The sequence below is a fragment of the Lampetra fluviatilis genome, chromosome 17 (genome assembly GCF_964198595.1).
Source record: "Lampetra fluviatilis chromosome 17, kcLamFluv1.1, whole genome shotgun sequence".
NCBI classification, from domain to species: domain Eukaryota; kingdom Metazoa; phylum Chordata; class Hyperoartia; order Petromyzontiformes; family Petromyzontidae; genus Lampetra; species Lampetra fluviatilis.
The window spans coordinates 1,101,552-1,114,071 of NC_136291.1; the positions used below are offsets into that span (position 1 = coordinate 1,101,552).

At 56.8% G+C, this 12,520-nt stretch overlaps 1 protein-coding gene across 2 annotated transcripts; it reads left to right on the plus strand.

The window, feature by feature from the left end:
• Positions 1–1,085: 1,085 nt before the first annotated feature.
• PLEKHF2 (pleckstrin homology and FYVE domain containing 2) lies at positions 1,086–12,315 on the plus strand. Of its 2 annotated transcripts, none has more exons than XM_078863966.1 (3): positions 1,086–1,231; positions 8,814–9,220; positions 9,745–12,315. In XM_078863966.1, the coding sequence occupies exons 2-3, from the start codon at positions 8,890–8,892 to the stop codon at positions 10,443–10,445; spliced, it is 1,032 nt and encodes a 343-aa protein (XP_078720092.1). In that variant the 5' UTR covers positions 1,086–1,231; positions 8,814–8,889; the 3' UTR covers positions 10,446–12,315. The 2 variants fall into 2 exon arrangements, with proteins under 2 accessions (XP_078720092.1, XP_078720093.1); XM_078863967.1 differs by having other exon boundaries at positions 8,829–9,220.
• Positions 12,316–12,520: the final 205 nt, after the last annotated feature.

The following is a 12,520-nucleotide window of genomic DNA, read 5'->3' on the forward strand; positions in this document are numbered from 1 at the left end:
CTGTACTTTGCACTCCTGGCGTGTTTTGTGTTGTTCGTTGACCCGCCCCTACTGGACAGCTGTGATGAAGAGCTTTATAGCTTATCGGATTCCTCAAGTCTAAATAACATTCCTGTCAACCCCTTATCACCTTATTACAGAGCAATTCAGACCTGATTGGTCATCCCCTTGCCCTGATAAATCTCAACGTTTACCCAACAAAGTCCCATCACAACGGAGAAACACAAACAAATAGACGTCTATTTTTTGCCTCTATTGAAACGGCCGTACGCTGTATGGACCTGAAAACTCAATTTCCCTGCACAAGAATACGGAGTAAACCGTGTGGGTCGACAGCTATGGAATAAACAACAGATTCTGAAAACCTCGGACCTGACACCTGCAACACGGAGATCAATCAAGACGGAGGTAAACCTCCCCTCGCCTGACACCACCCCTTCTAACCCCGCTCGATCTGGCGGTAAACCCTCTGAGCTGACACCCACCGCTTCTAACTCCACTCGATCTGGCGGTAAATCCTCTGAGCTGACACCCACCGCTTCTAACCCCGCTCGGTCTGGCGGTAAACCCTCTGAGCTGACACCCACCACTTCAAACCCCACTCGATCTGGCGGTAAACCCTCTGAGCTGACACCCACCGCTTCTAACCCTGCTCAGTCTGGCGGTAAACCCTCTGAGCTGACACCCACCGCTTCTACTTCCACTCGATCTGGCGATAAACCCTCTGAGCTGACACCCACCGCTTCTAACCCCGCTCGGTCTGGCGGTAAACCCTCTGAGCTGACACCCACCGTTTCTAACTCCACTCGATCTGGCGATAAACCCTCTGAGCTGACACCCACCGCTTCTAACCCCGCTCGATCTGGCGGTAAACCCTCTGAGCTGACACCCACCGCTTCTAACTCCACTCGATCTGGCGATAAACCCTCTGAGCTGACACCCACCGCTTCTAACCCCGCTCGATCTGGCGGTAAACCCTCTGAGCTGACACCCACCACTTCAAACCCCACTCGATCTGGCGGTAAACCCTCTGAGCTGACACCCACCACTTCAAACCCCACTCGATCTGGCGGTAAACCCTCTGAGCTGACACCCACCCGGCGCTGTGCGAATCGTCGCCGCTCCCGCCCGCGAATGAGCGCTGGGAGATGTAAACAGGCGGCGCTGCGGCTTCCTGCTCGCCAGTCGAGTCGCCGTCGTCTCCCCGCTTGCTCCGGCCGCTCCGGCTCCGGTAAGAGCCCCCTGGACCCCCTGGACCCCTGAACCCCTGGACCCCTCCCTGCTCAGGGGCACTTTGGGCGCGGCGCGGGGCGATTCGCCTCTCTCGTGGCGGTTTTCCCGGGCTCGACCTCCACCCCTCCACCACCTCGGCCCGGGAACGGCGCCCCTAACCCCGCGGGTATTTCAGGCAAACGCGGGCTGCTGAAGTTGTGAGTTGAGGGCCAAACCCCTCCCTGATTCAAACTTAAGCGTTGTATATATTACCTAAATTCATATAGTAAATAATTACAATTAAAGTTAACAGTCAGTGTCGTATTTTGATTTGACTCGATGTGTATAACACGTTTGACAATTTTTTTTATATACAGTAATATAAAGAGCCTCTGCCCGAAACGGCGGCGATGTTATCTACGTGTATGTTCATGTTGTGTGTAGGTGTGTGTTGTGGTTTGTGTGTGTGGTTTGTGTGTGTTGTGTGGTTTGTGTGTGTTGTGTGGTGTGTGTGTGTGTTGTGTGTAGGTGTGTGTGTGTGTGGTGTTGTGTGTGTGTTGTGTGGTGTTGGGTGTGTGTGTTGTGTAGGTGTGTTGTGTGTGTAGGTGTGGTGTGTGTGTTGTGTGTGTAGGTGTGTGTGTTTATGCTGTGTAGGTTCATGTTTATCATTTGAGGGCAGTATTATTGTGCGCCACCGCCACCGCAGCAGGCTCGCAATGTTACGTCCGTAGACTTATCGCAAAGATCACAACGCCGCAGAACTGGGCACGGCAAGTCTCTACAGCTCCCACTTTTACACAGCAGATTCACTGCCGCGGTCATTCCCTCAAGGCCCCCCGGGCGAATTGGCTGGACAAAGCCAACGCCGCCTTGGCTGTGCGTGCAGCGGCGACCTCGGGGACGTGAGCGCGCCTCGAGGTGCTGTCCATGGCAGGGTGGCGTCTTGTCAGAGGCGGGGCCTGGTGTCTGGACTCCCACGCTAGCGGCAGGGGGTCGGGTGGCTGGGTGATGGCAGTGCCAGACCGTACGGGCAGCAGCACGGAGAACTGGTGATCTCCCCCTGGGTGACTGTTGACTTGGGAAGGATGAGCGAGAGGGAGTGTGGAGGTGAGTAGTGAGACGAGAGGAGTAGGAGAGTGTGTGGAGGTGAGTAGAGTGAGATGAGAGGGGGGAGGTAGGAGAGTGCGTGGAGGTGAGTAGAGTGAGATGAGAGGGGGGAGGTAGGAGAGTGCGTGGAGGCGAGTAGAGTGAGATGAGAGGGGTAGGAGAGTGCGTGGAGGGGAGTGGAGTGAGATGAGAGGAGTAGGAGAGTGTGTGGAGGTGAGTAGAGTGAGATGAGAGGAGTAGGAGAGTGTGTGGAGGTGAGTAGAGTGAGATGAGAGGAGTAGGAGAGTGTGTGGAGGTGAGTAGAGTGAGATGAGAGGGGTAGGAGAGTGCGTGGAGGTGAGTAGAGTGAGATGAGAGGGGGGAGGTAGGAGAGTGCGTGGAGGTGAGTAGAGTGAGATGAGAGGGGAGAGGTAGGAGAGTGTGTGGAGGGGAGTAGAGTGATATGAGAGGGGAGAGGTAGGAGAGTGCGTGGAGGTGAGTAGAGTGAGATGAGAGGGGGGAGGTAGGAGAGTGCGTGGAGGTGAGTAGAGTGAGATGAGAGGGGTAGGAGAGTGCGTGGAGGTGGGTAGAGTGAGATGAGAGGGGTAGGAGAGTGCGTGGAGGGGAGTGGAGTGAGATGAGAGAGGAGAGGTAGGAGAGTGCGTGGAGGTGAGTAGAGTGAGATGAGAGGGGTAGGAGAGTGTGTGGAGGTGAGTAGAGTGAGATGAGAGGGGTAGGAGAGTGTGTGGAGGTGAGTAGAGTGAGGTGAGAGGGGTAGGCAGGGCTGCGTCCAAGGAGGATCTTGAAGGCGCTGAGTGCGGATTGCAGTGGGAGTCAGTGGGGGGGTGGGGAGGGTTTGCCGTGTGGGTGCCACGTGCTCTTGTTTACGGGTGCAGGTGAGGGTGTTGCCAGCGGCATGTGGGAGCATTGCCCAGGCCCCCAGGATGAGTTCCACCAGCCCTGCCCGTGGCTTGTGGATCATACTGTTCCCTTTGGTTATTTTCACAGCTTAATTCGCCGCAAACGTGCACGCACATGGGCTGCGTTTGCGGGTTGACGTAATGGCCAACTGCGCAGCGCCTTGGTGGTTTCCCCCCACGGTCGGCGATTGGGTCATATGCACCACCACCACCACTCTTGCCCACAATCGGATGGGAAGGAAAATAACGCGACATCGGGAACGTAAATTAGGACGGCACAACACGAACACAGCAGAGAGTTATGTATTCCACATGGGCAGATGAACAGCACACAGTGTGCCGATACATTTGAAGTCTTTCGTAAGTATATTAACATACAGGGTGCTTTAAAAAATGTTTTAACACTTATATGGGACTATCGTTTTTAATGGAAAAGATCTGATACACTAACATGATAACAAATGTATGTTAATAGCTTCAAAAAGTCAGAGTTTCTACTCTGACTTTTTGTCAACGCGTGCCTGGAATCTTCTCCAGGTGGTCTACAGAGCCCGGGGGCAGTACATTTATCGTGGTGTTGTTGAAAATTCTCAGAAGTGGTAGAACATTTTTTGACGCACCCTGTACGATCCTGAAAAGAATCGTCATCAGATGCGATGTATCCACTGTTGCACGAAGGCCCCACCAAGTTGTTGCCATCTGTCACGGTCCCGCAACGTACGAACCCAGCAGCTGCACACGCCCCGACCTCCTGGTCCACCTCCACAGCCGGATGTCCTCTCAGTTGTTTCTCTCTTTGGATTTCCACTCCGTCGTGGGCCTTGACCACGGGCCACCATGATAACGGTTACCACCTTGGAGCTACGCGGGACCACGAGATGGTGACGACCTGGCGAGGCCTTCGTCCAGCAGTGGATAGAGCTCGGCCGACGATGACGAAGATGACCACTTGGCTCCGAGGCGCTAACAGAGATGAGCGCGGACCCCATTGCGCATTTGAAAACGGGCGGCACTTGGGCTGGGACGTGAAGTGTTGCTGGAGGGGAGGAGCATTGTGCCCGGGTGTGTGCAGTTTACGAGGCGCGCCATGGGTAGGGAAGGGCAGGGCAGCCTCACCTGAAACGGCCGATGGGTTCAGGCCGTTTAACTCGTGACAAGTTCCTGAACGGATCGCCAGAAAAGCAAATGGTGCTCACCCAGGGTTCGGCATCCTGCGGCGTCTCTTCAAGGACCGCTTCGTGACGTCATTTATTAAGGGCCACTGTCTCGTATTCACCACACAGTGCATATATTGTTTATTTTTTACTGAATTCCAAAAAAATTCTCCTCTTGTTATGTTGGTGGCTATCGCCCATGCTAACCAATCTAATTGATCTCGGTTTCACCAGGAAACGCAAACAGCCCACGAAGACAAAACACATCAACACATGAACACGATCCACATAAACATGATCCACATGAACACGATCCACATCAACACATCAACACGATCCACATCAACACGCTCCAAGCGCAGTTCTCCAGGTTGAGTAGCGCGTCTTAGCATCTCTTCTCTTAAGCTTTTGCCGCGCGATGCCGGGTGGCAGTGGCCCGTGGCCGAAACTCGGGAGATGAAATGTTCACAAGAACGCAGCCCGACCTGGAGAACCACACTGGGATTACAATCTGCCAATACAGCTTTGCGTGTCTGAATGTCAACACACGGGCCTCACTTGCAAGGGGTGATCTGGGGTGATTGACGACCGACACCGGAATTTTGTTTGAACCAGGTGTGGGAATCTACTGCTCGTGGATTTATTTCATGTGGCGTGCCACCACGTAAAGCGCATCGCTCTCGAATCGGCCTGCAAGCGATTTTGGCCGTTATCCGTCACTGCAACCGTGACCGCTTCGTTCCGATGATCGACCCGGCCTCGAGTGATTGCCAGGTGCGGTGTTTTAAAATCAGCACCGGGGATACAAACGTGGCCGAGCCTGGTGCTGTCCACACACCCTCTCGTGTGCCGTGGCAAATTTAATACGTGCTCGAACTTGCCCCGGCGGTCTGCGACAGCTATGTGGGGGATCTTTACTTTAATTGAACACGGTGTAAATTATTGCTTATGTGCACTGCACTGCACTCGGGCAGGTACATGAGCGTTATAATTAAATTGCCCCCTGGCATGCATTTCTCTCCGATTGTGACATGACCGGCTGGGCAGGCGTGTGTGGTCTCTTGTGTGGAGTGTGAATGCACAATGGGGGCGTGGTGGCGGCCGTAGTGGTTAGGATCACTGCACTACAAACCAGGACACCTGGGTTCGATTCACTCTCACGGCCAACATTGGTGATATGTATATCTGAAATGGTCCTGGGCGTCCCCTACTTATCATGACTTGGTGTGGCGTTTAAACATCAGCACTGGGGAGACAAAGGTGGCGGGACATGGTGCTGACCACACAACATCCCCGTCGGTGCCATGCCGGCCTTCGTAGGCGCTCGCCCCATGAGTCTACAAAACTACAGGGGGTGTGTTTATCTTTTATAGTGAGTAGAATAGTAGTTACTAGTTTGTTATAATGATTTAGGAGTTGTCGAGTAAGGAGGAGTAATGGTTGCGAGGCAATTACAACAGTAATGTTTGTATGTATGCTGAACTTCTTTCGCACTGTACGTAGCCAGCCGTGCAAACTGGAGGTGCTACCATAAGTCAGAATTATGCCTTGAGGGATGTGATTTAATGAATGGCTTTTGCGGGGTGTGGTAACATCATACGTTCTTGTTGTTGTTCTTGTGGTTGAGTGTACGGCGGGTCCCACCACCGAACCATGGGGGATGGTACAATGCGCCGTCGACAACATTCTTGGCGGACTCTCCCCTGCCTACCTCTTCCTTTCTCATCCGGTTCAACTCCCTTCCACCGACTCGTCGCTCCAGCGTCCAAGACTTGCTGTCAAAACCCCAGTCAGTGGGAGGTCGCTCATTCTCCTCTGTGGTCCCCATTGGCCGGAACGCTCTTCCCTTGGCCTTCCGCGCCGTCGATTCCCAGCCCTCTCTTTGTAATGTCCAGGCCCGAGGAATTCCTTTCCTCGTCTGCCAATGACCGACAGCTCCAGCAACCCAGCAAGGCCCTCCGTCAATGCCGTCTGTCGGCCAACACTCGCTCCACGGGTGGTCGCTCCTCCTCTTCTGCTGCTTCCAGAAGGCACATTCTCTTGCTGTGTCCACTTTCACAACCCTCCCCATCTTCAAGTCCAGACTCAAGACCCCTCCCTCTTCTTGACTGCTTGTGACTGATATCTCTCTGTGTGTGAGGTGTCTCCCATTCACACTTCTCGCTTGGCGTCATTTCAATTCTCTCTCTGGCCTATAGGATTCCTCCTTTTTTTTTATAGACCGAGGCTTGCGTCCGAACTGCCACATCCTCCACGTCCACACAATGCGTCCATATTGTGTCCCGGCGCCGGTTTGTTCGCCGTGTGATGAGGCGTGACCGGTTTCCGGAATCCATCTCGTTCTGGATGCCGCATTTCCCGGCAGCAGCAGCAACAGCAGCAGCGCCGCTCCATTTCCTGCACAGGAAGTCATGTGGCAGGAACTTTAGCAGCGCATGGTTTATTTTATGTGCGTGTAGATTTGCCATTAGGTGTTTGCTATTGGGTGCCATGGCGAGATGTTAACTACCTCACCTGGTGTACAGGAGGTCGTGGGTTTGATCCCGACCCTGACGCCTGCTGTATATTTGGAATTTGCATGTTCTCTCTCTCTCTCTCCCCATGGTCACGTAGATTTTCTCCAGGTCCTCCAGTTCTTCCCTCCACATTTAGAATCACGCATTTAAAGTATTTGGCTGCAATAAACGTTAAGCCACTTCTTTGAGCTATCATTTGTGGCCAGGTCGCTCCTGAAAAAAAACCAGCTTTAAAAAGCTCAATGGGCCTTACACCTGAGCTCGTGGACACGCGGCTACGTCCGCCGGTGGACACCGTCGCCTCGCGAGCCCTACGGCCGACTTGCCGTCATCTGACCAACGTCGCCCCTCAACGCACCCGCTGGGAGGCCGCCACTGCCGCGCAACCGGAGACGATTGGCGCCAACCCGAGTCTTCAGCCGAACGTCGATGTCTCCCGCCCGCACGCTGCCCGCCATCGCGGCACCCGCTGCCGACCGACGCGCTCCGCCAAGTAACGGTGGCGCCCGTCGTTCAACAAGGAAGCCATTGCTCGTAGGGCGTCCTACGGTCCGCCCGCTTTGCTTGATCGCTCGGCGTCGTGACCGGGCCCCGGTCAACAGAGTTGCGAACCGGCCAAGACCCGCGTGTGGCGAGCCTGCGCAGGCTTGGCTTGCGTGACAACCCGGGCCCGAGCCGTGGTGCCGGGCGGACGATGACGCGCATCGTTGAAGACGGCGGCGAGCGCCACGCTGCGCCACAAACCTGAGCGACCAGAGGTCGATTCCCACTCGCAGCCAACACCAGTGGCGATGTATCTGCCCCTGGGCCTCCCCAGGTTGGCTCGCCTGTAAACGAGTACCTGATGCGCTACTGGACACGAAGGCTGCCGGACGTGGTGCTCGCCACACCATCACCTCGTGTGCCACGCAGTCCTTAATAGGTTCTCGCTAGCAGCACTCGCCCCAACAGTTTGTTGAGGCTGTACAGGAGATCTTTGTCTTTTGTTGTTTGTGTGCACTCGCCAAGTTTATGGTACTTGCCCCAACAGTCTGTGTCAGCTACACGGGGCTCTTTATGTTCCTGCTTCTGTGCGTTCGCGTGACCGGGCGTTCGGAATAACTCTGCGGTGACTTCATCACTGTCATGAGTAGCAAGTGGTTGTTGTTTGACACTGCTATTGTGACCATACACCAGACACACAGCGCCACCGTCTCACGTCCCGTGCTCGCACGACCCCACCCCTCATACCAGCGATCTAGCTATTGAGTGTGCAGGCGGTGCGACTGGACCTGAAGCCGTGGCAATCACTACAAACTAGGGTTGTAAAGCGTTAACCCGTAAGCCGGTGAGCGATTTCATAAACTGATGGAGTTTTTTGTAACGAATGCACCGATTGGCTCGTGCAAGCGTACAAACTCGCCCTCGTTTCTCAGCCAAAAGGTAAAGGTGCATCCCCTGCAATTGCTCGCTCACGCCACCGCTGGCGGAAGAGCCTCCTCTGGTGGGTACTGTCAAGGGTATTTGGTCTATTCCTCCACACTGACCAGGCATTTTTGAGTAAGTCGACCTACCCACCGCTTATCCCACCACACGCGACCCACTGACCGACCGTGGTGCAAGCGTTTGTACCGCTGGGTGGACGGAGGCGGGGGGCTGGAGTGAGGGAGGAAGGAGGGTTCAAGAAACTCGTCCAGTTTTGAACCGGCAGCCTCTGGATCGCAAGTCCAGTGCCCTACTCGTGACACCGCTGTTGCATATCTCAGTTTACAAAGTTGAACACGTTTTCACCGCTCTGGACATTTGTGTATATGTGTGTTTGTGTATATGTGTTTGTGTATATATGTGTGTGTATAAATGTCATTAAATGGTAGTTCCCGTTATTTTCCTGGCGCTTACCGCAAACGCGGCCCCCACCCCGCCCCTCTCGCCGCCCTCGCCGCAAGGCTCCGCCGCGGAAGGCACGGCACCCGGCACGGCACCGGCACGCCACTCGGCACGCCACCCGGCACGCCACCCGGCATGGCCGAGCCGCTGGCGAGCAGCGAGGAGAACAGCCGGCGCATCGCGCGCATCGAGAGCTGCTTCGGCGCGGCGGGGCGCCCGCTGATGGCGCCGGGCCGGGTGCTCGTGGGCGAGGGGACGCTCACCAAGCTGTGCCGCAAGGGCCCCAAGCCGCGGCAGTTCTTCCTGTTCGACGACATTGTGGTGTACGGCGCCGCCGTGCTGGGGAGCCGGCGCTACGCCAACCAGCGCGTGCTGGCGCTGGAGGCGGTGGCCATCTGCACCCTGCCGGACGAGGGCGAGCTGAGCAACGGCTGGCTCGTGCAGACGCCCGCCAAGTCGTTCAAAGGTGAGCGGCGGCGGGTGAGGAGGGGGCGGGGGGGGTGTCACGGTGAGGTGGGGATTGAGGGGGGTGATGGTGAGATTGGCGGTGAGTGGGTGGGTGAGTGAGTGTAGGTGAGCGGGTTAGGATGAGAGTGCTAGTGAGAGTAAGATTCATGGAGAGTGATGTTTAGTATTGAGGGTGGCATAAGTTGAGGGTTTGTGAGTGAGCTCCTGAGCGTAAGTGAGTGAGCGGGTAAGGGTGAGACTGAGAGAGTGGGTGAGGGTGAGGTGTGGGCGAGTGAGTGTGAATAAGGCGGAGAGATAGCGATGAGAGGCCTGGAGTAGACAGACTAGCGGGAGAGGCAGTGTGATCCACCCCGCAGTGTCACGCGACGTCCTAACGCCTGCACACACGTCGCACGCCGCCTGCACGGTGAGAGAACCGCTCATGCGTCGTCACGCACCGTCACGCACCGTCACGCACCGTCACGCACCGTCCCCGCACCGTCCCCGCACCGTCCCGGTCTTCACCGCACCATCGTTCCGCAGTGTTTGCCGCGACGGAGTCAGAGCGCGCCGAGTGGATCAGCCACATCGAGCGGTGCGTGCGCGAGCTGCGCACCAAGCGCGGCCTGCCTCCCCTGCCGGCGCCGTGCAATTCGCCGGGCCCCGGCAGCGCCGGCGCCTCCTCCTCCACGGCGGCGGTGATCGCGGCGGCGTCTCCCGCCGACGGCTCGGAGCCGGCGGCGTGGTGGGTGCCCGACTCGTCGGCTTCGGCGTGCATGCGGTGCCAGCGCTCGCGCTTCAACGCCCTCAACCGGCGGCACCACTGCCGCAAGTGCGGCATCGTGGTGTGCGGCGCCTGCTCCGACCGGCGCTTCCTGCTGCCCAGCCAGTCGTCGCGCCCGCTGCGCGTCTGCATCGGCTGCTTCGACTCCCTCACCGCCGCCGCCGTGACGGCGCCGGCCGGGCCGCGCTCCTCCTCCGCCGCCGACGACCTGGTGGACAGGGTCGCCAAGGTGACCGTCGCCAACGGCAACCGGGGATCGTCTGGCGCCGCGGAGGAAGGCCGGCCGGCGGTGTCGCGAGGTCGCCGCGGTGACGGCGCGAGGACCTCCAACGGAACGCAGGACTCCTCCGACGACGATGACGACGACGACGACGGCGGTGACGGCGGTCGAGGGGGTGGCAGCGGTGAGGATTGGGGAGATAGAAGTCCCGTTGGCAATCGCACTGGGTTCTACTCATGAGGCTGCGGGTGTTTAGTGGTGTGACTGTTGGAGTGTGACTCTGTCTGTGGGCGTGTGAGGCTATAGGTTATTGAGGCTTGGGGTGAGTGAGGCTGTAGGCGAGGTGAGGCTGTAGGCGAGGTGAGGCTGTATTCAACAGGGTTGTAGTGAACAGGGCTTTAGGCAAGTCGGGTTGTAGCCTTATTACTTCCGACCCTGGCCATGTGAAACTTGCCGCTATAATCGCTGCTCTCTATACGATGCCGTGTGTACTCTAAATCAACCCGCGTGGCTTAGCACTCCCCAGCATGACTGGACACCTTGTATGCATTGTGCCTGTCTTTAGCATGTGGTGATGATGAAGAATAATAATAATTGACTGTTGCACTTCTGTACTGAATTAGACAGAGTCTGTGCTAGCGGCTACTGTGTGAAACCTTTATACACTCTTTCAGCTATGCAGTGCCATTGGCAACTATTAACTACAACCAAAGTTAACTCTGTCCAAACGACTAACCCTTTGCCTCCATTCCAAGTGCAGTCATCCAGCGTGAGTGCTTCGTGGTGAGTCACCCGGAGTAACGCCCCACACCTGGATGGGTGACCGCCACCATGGGTACGTAGCAGGTTGGCAGGGGGGGGCTTGTGGGGGCTTGCGGGGGCTGCGTTGTGGGCAGCAGAGGGCGGTGAAGCATCATCCGTTGTTGGTACTCCTCTCTGCTCCTCTGCTCTCACGTCAACAACCCCCCCCCCCCCACCGCTCCCCACAACCTCCACAAACCCATGAAGGGTGGTCACGTGACCCCCACGACCACGCACGGTGATCGTGTGGAGGCCTTCGTCCAGCAGACGGTCGACAAGAGCTGTGGCGGTGTGCGTGATGCTCCGTGCGAGGGTGCAGCAAAGTGGCAGTGCGCGTGCGTACGTAGGTGCGCGTGTTGAACTTTCTTTTTGTAGCACCGCCCGTAGCCAGCCATGCTCATCAGAGGCGCGGGGATGATGCCGGTTTGTTGGGAGTGCAGCAATGCTGTCCGTCGTTCGCGGCGGTCGTCTGTGTGTGTGTGGTTTGTTTATTTGTTTGTCGCTTAAGTAAAAGCGGCGTAATCTGAATCTGGAGCCGGGCGGTCCGTGAATGTAAAGCGCCGCCCCCTCGTGGCCCGGAAACGTCGGAGATTTTTCGAGAGAGGACAACGCGGCTCAAAACGCAACGGCTCCTTTACCTTGTAGCCACGCACGGCACCTCAAGTCTGAAGTCTCCGCTGATGAGAACAACAACAACAACATGAAGCGTTTTCAAGTCGCCGGCAGTAATGCCGACGGATTTGAGACCGCACGAGGAGGCCGGCTTGGTGGGCTTGGAAGCCAAGCACGGCCGAGCTCCTGGCTTGAGTGGGACTCTCGCGGTTTCAGCCGCCCGCCGTTGATTGAACCGGGCTCCTCGGGCGGAGCGAGACGATGCCGTTGTCTCCGCCAAAAAAAACCAACCGTAGCCACCGTAGGTCGTGTAGCGACGAGGTGAGGGAGCTGGTCACGTCCTTTTGGGTTGCGTCTCCCTTGAGGCGGCACGTGGTGCCGAACAACTACTGATGTAGCACACTGACTTGGCACTCGCGGCGGGGGCAGTGGCGTGTCGCGGTGGTTGTAGCGTGGGCGCTGGCGCAAGGAGTTAAATGGGACCTCCCCCCCCCCGCCCCTCCGGGTCCAATTTCCTCCGCCTCCGTAGCCTGGGCCGCTGTGCAGTTGCACCGCCTGCGCACTCGATAGCCACGCCACTGCCCGTCGTCCAGCGTGTGCGCGCGTAACCCTGTAGAGTGTTTGCCCTGTGGAATGTACTCGTTCACTAACTGTTAATTGATGCTAATAATAACATGATATGATGCTTTACATTAAACGGTCTGTATTGGCATGTTTTGGTGTTGGCACTGAAGCATGTGGCTGAATGTATATATTATATATTTTTTAACACACACACACACACTTGTCCCAGTACTGTAATAGGGGGGGGGGGGGCACGCTGTCCACCCGCGTCTCCGCGGCTTGGCCTGGTGTAGCGGTGATGAATACCCTTTGGGCTTGCTCTCCGCGCGCGCGTCCTA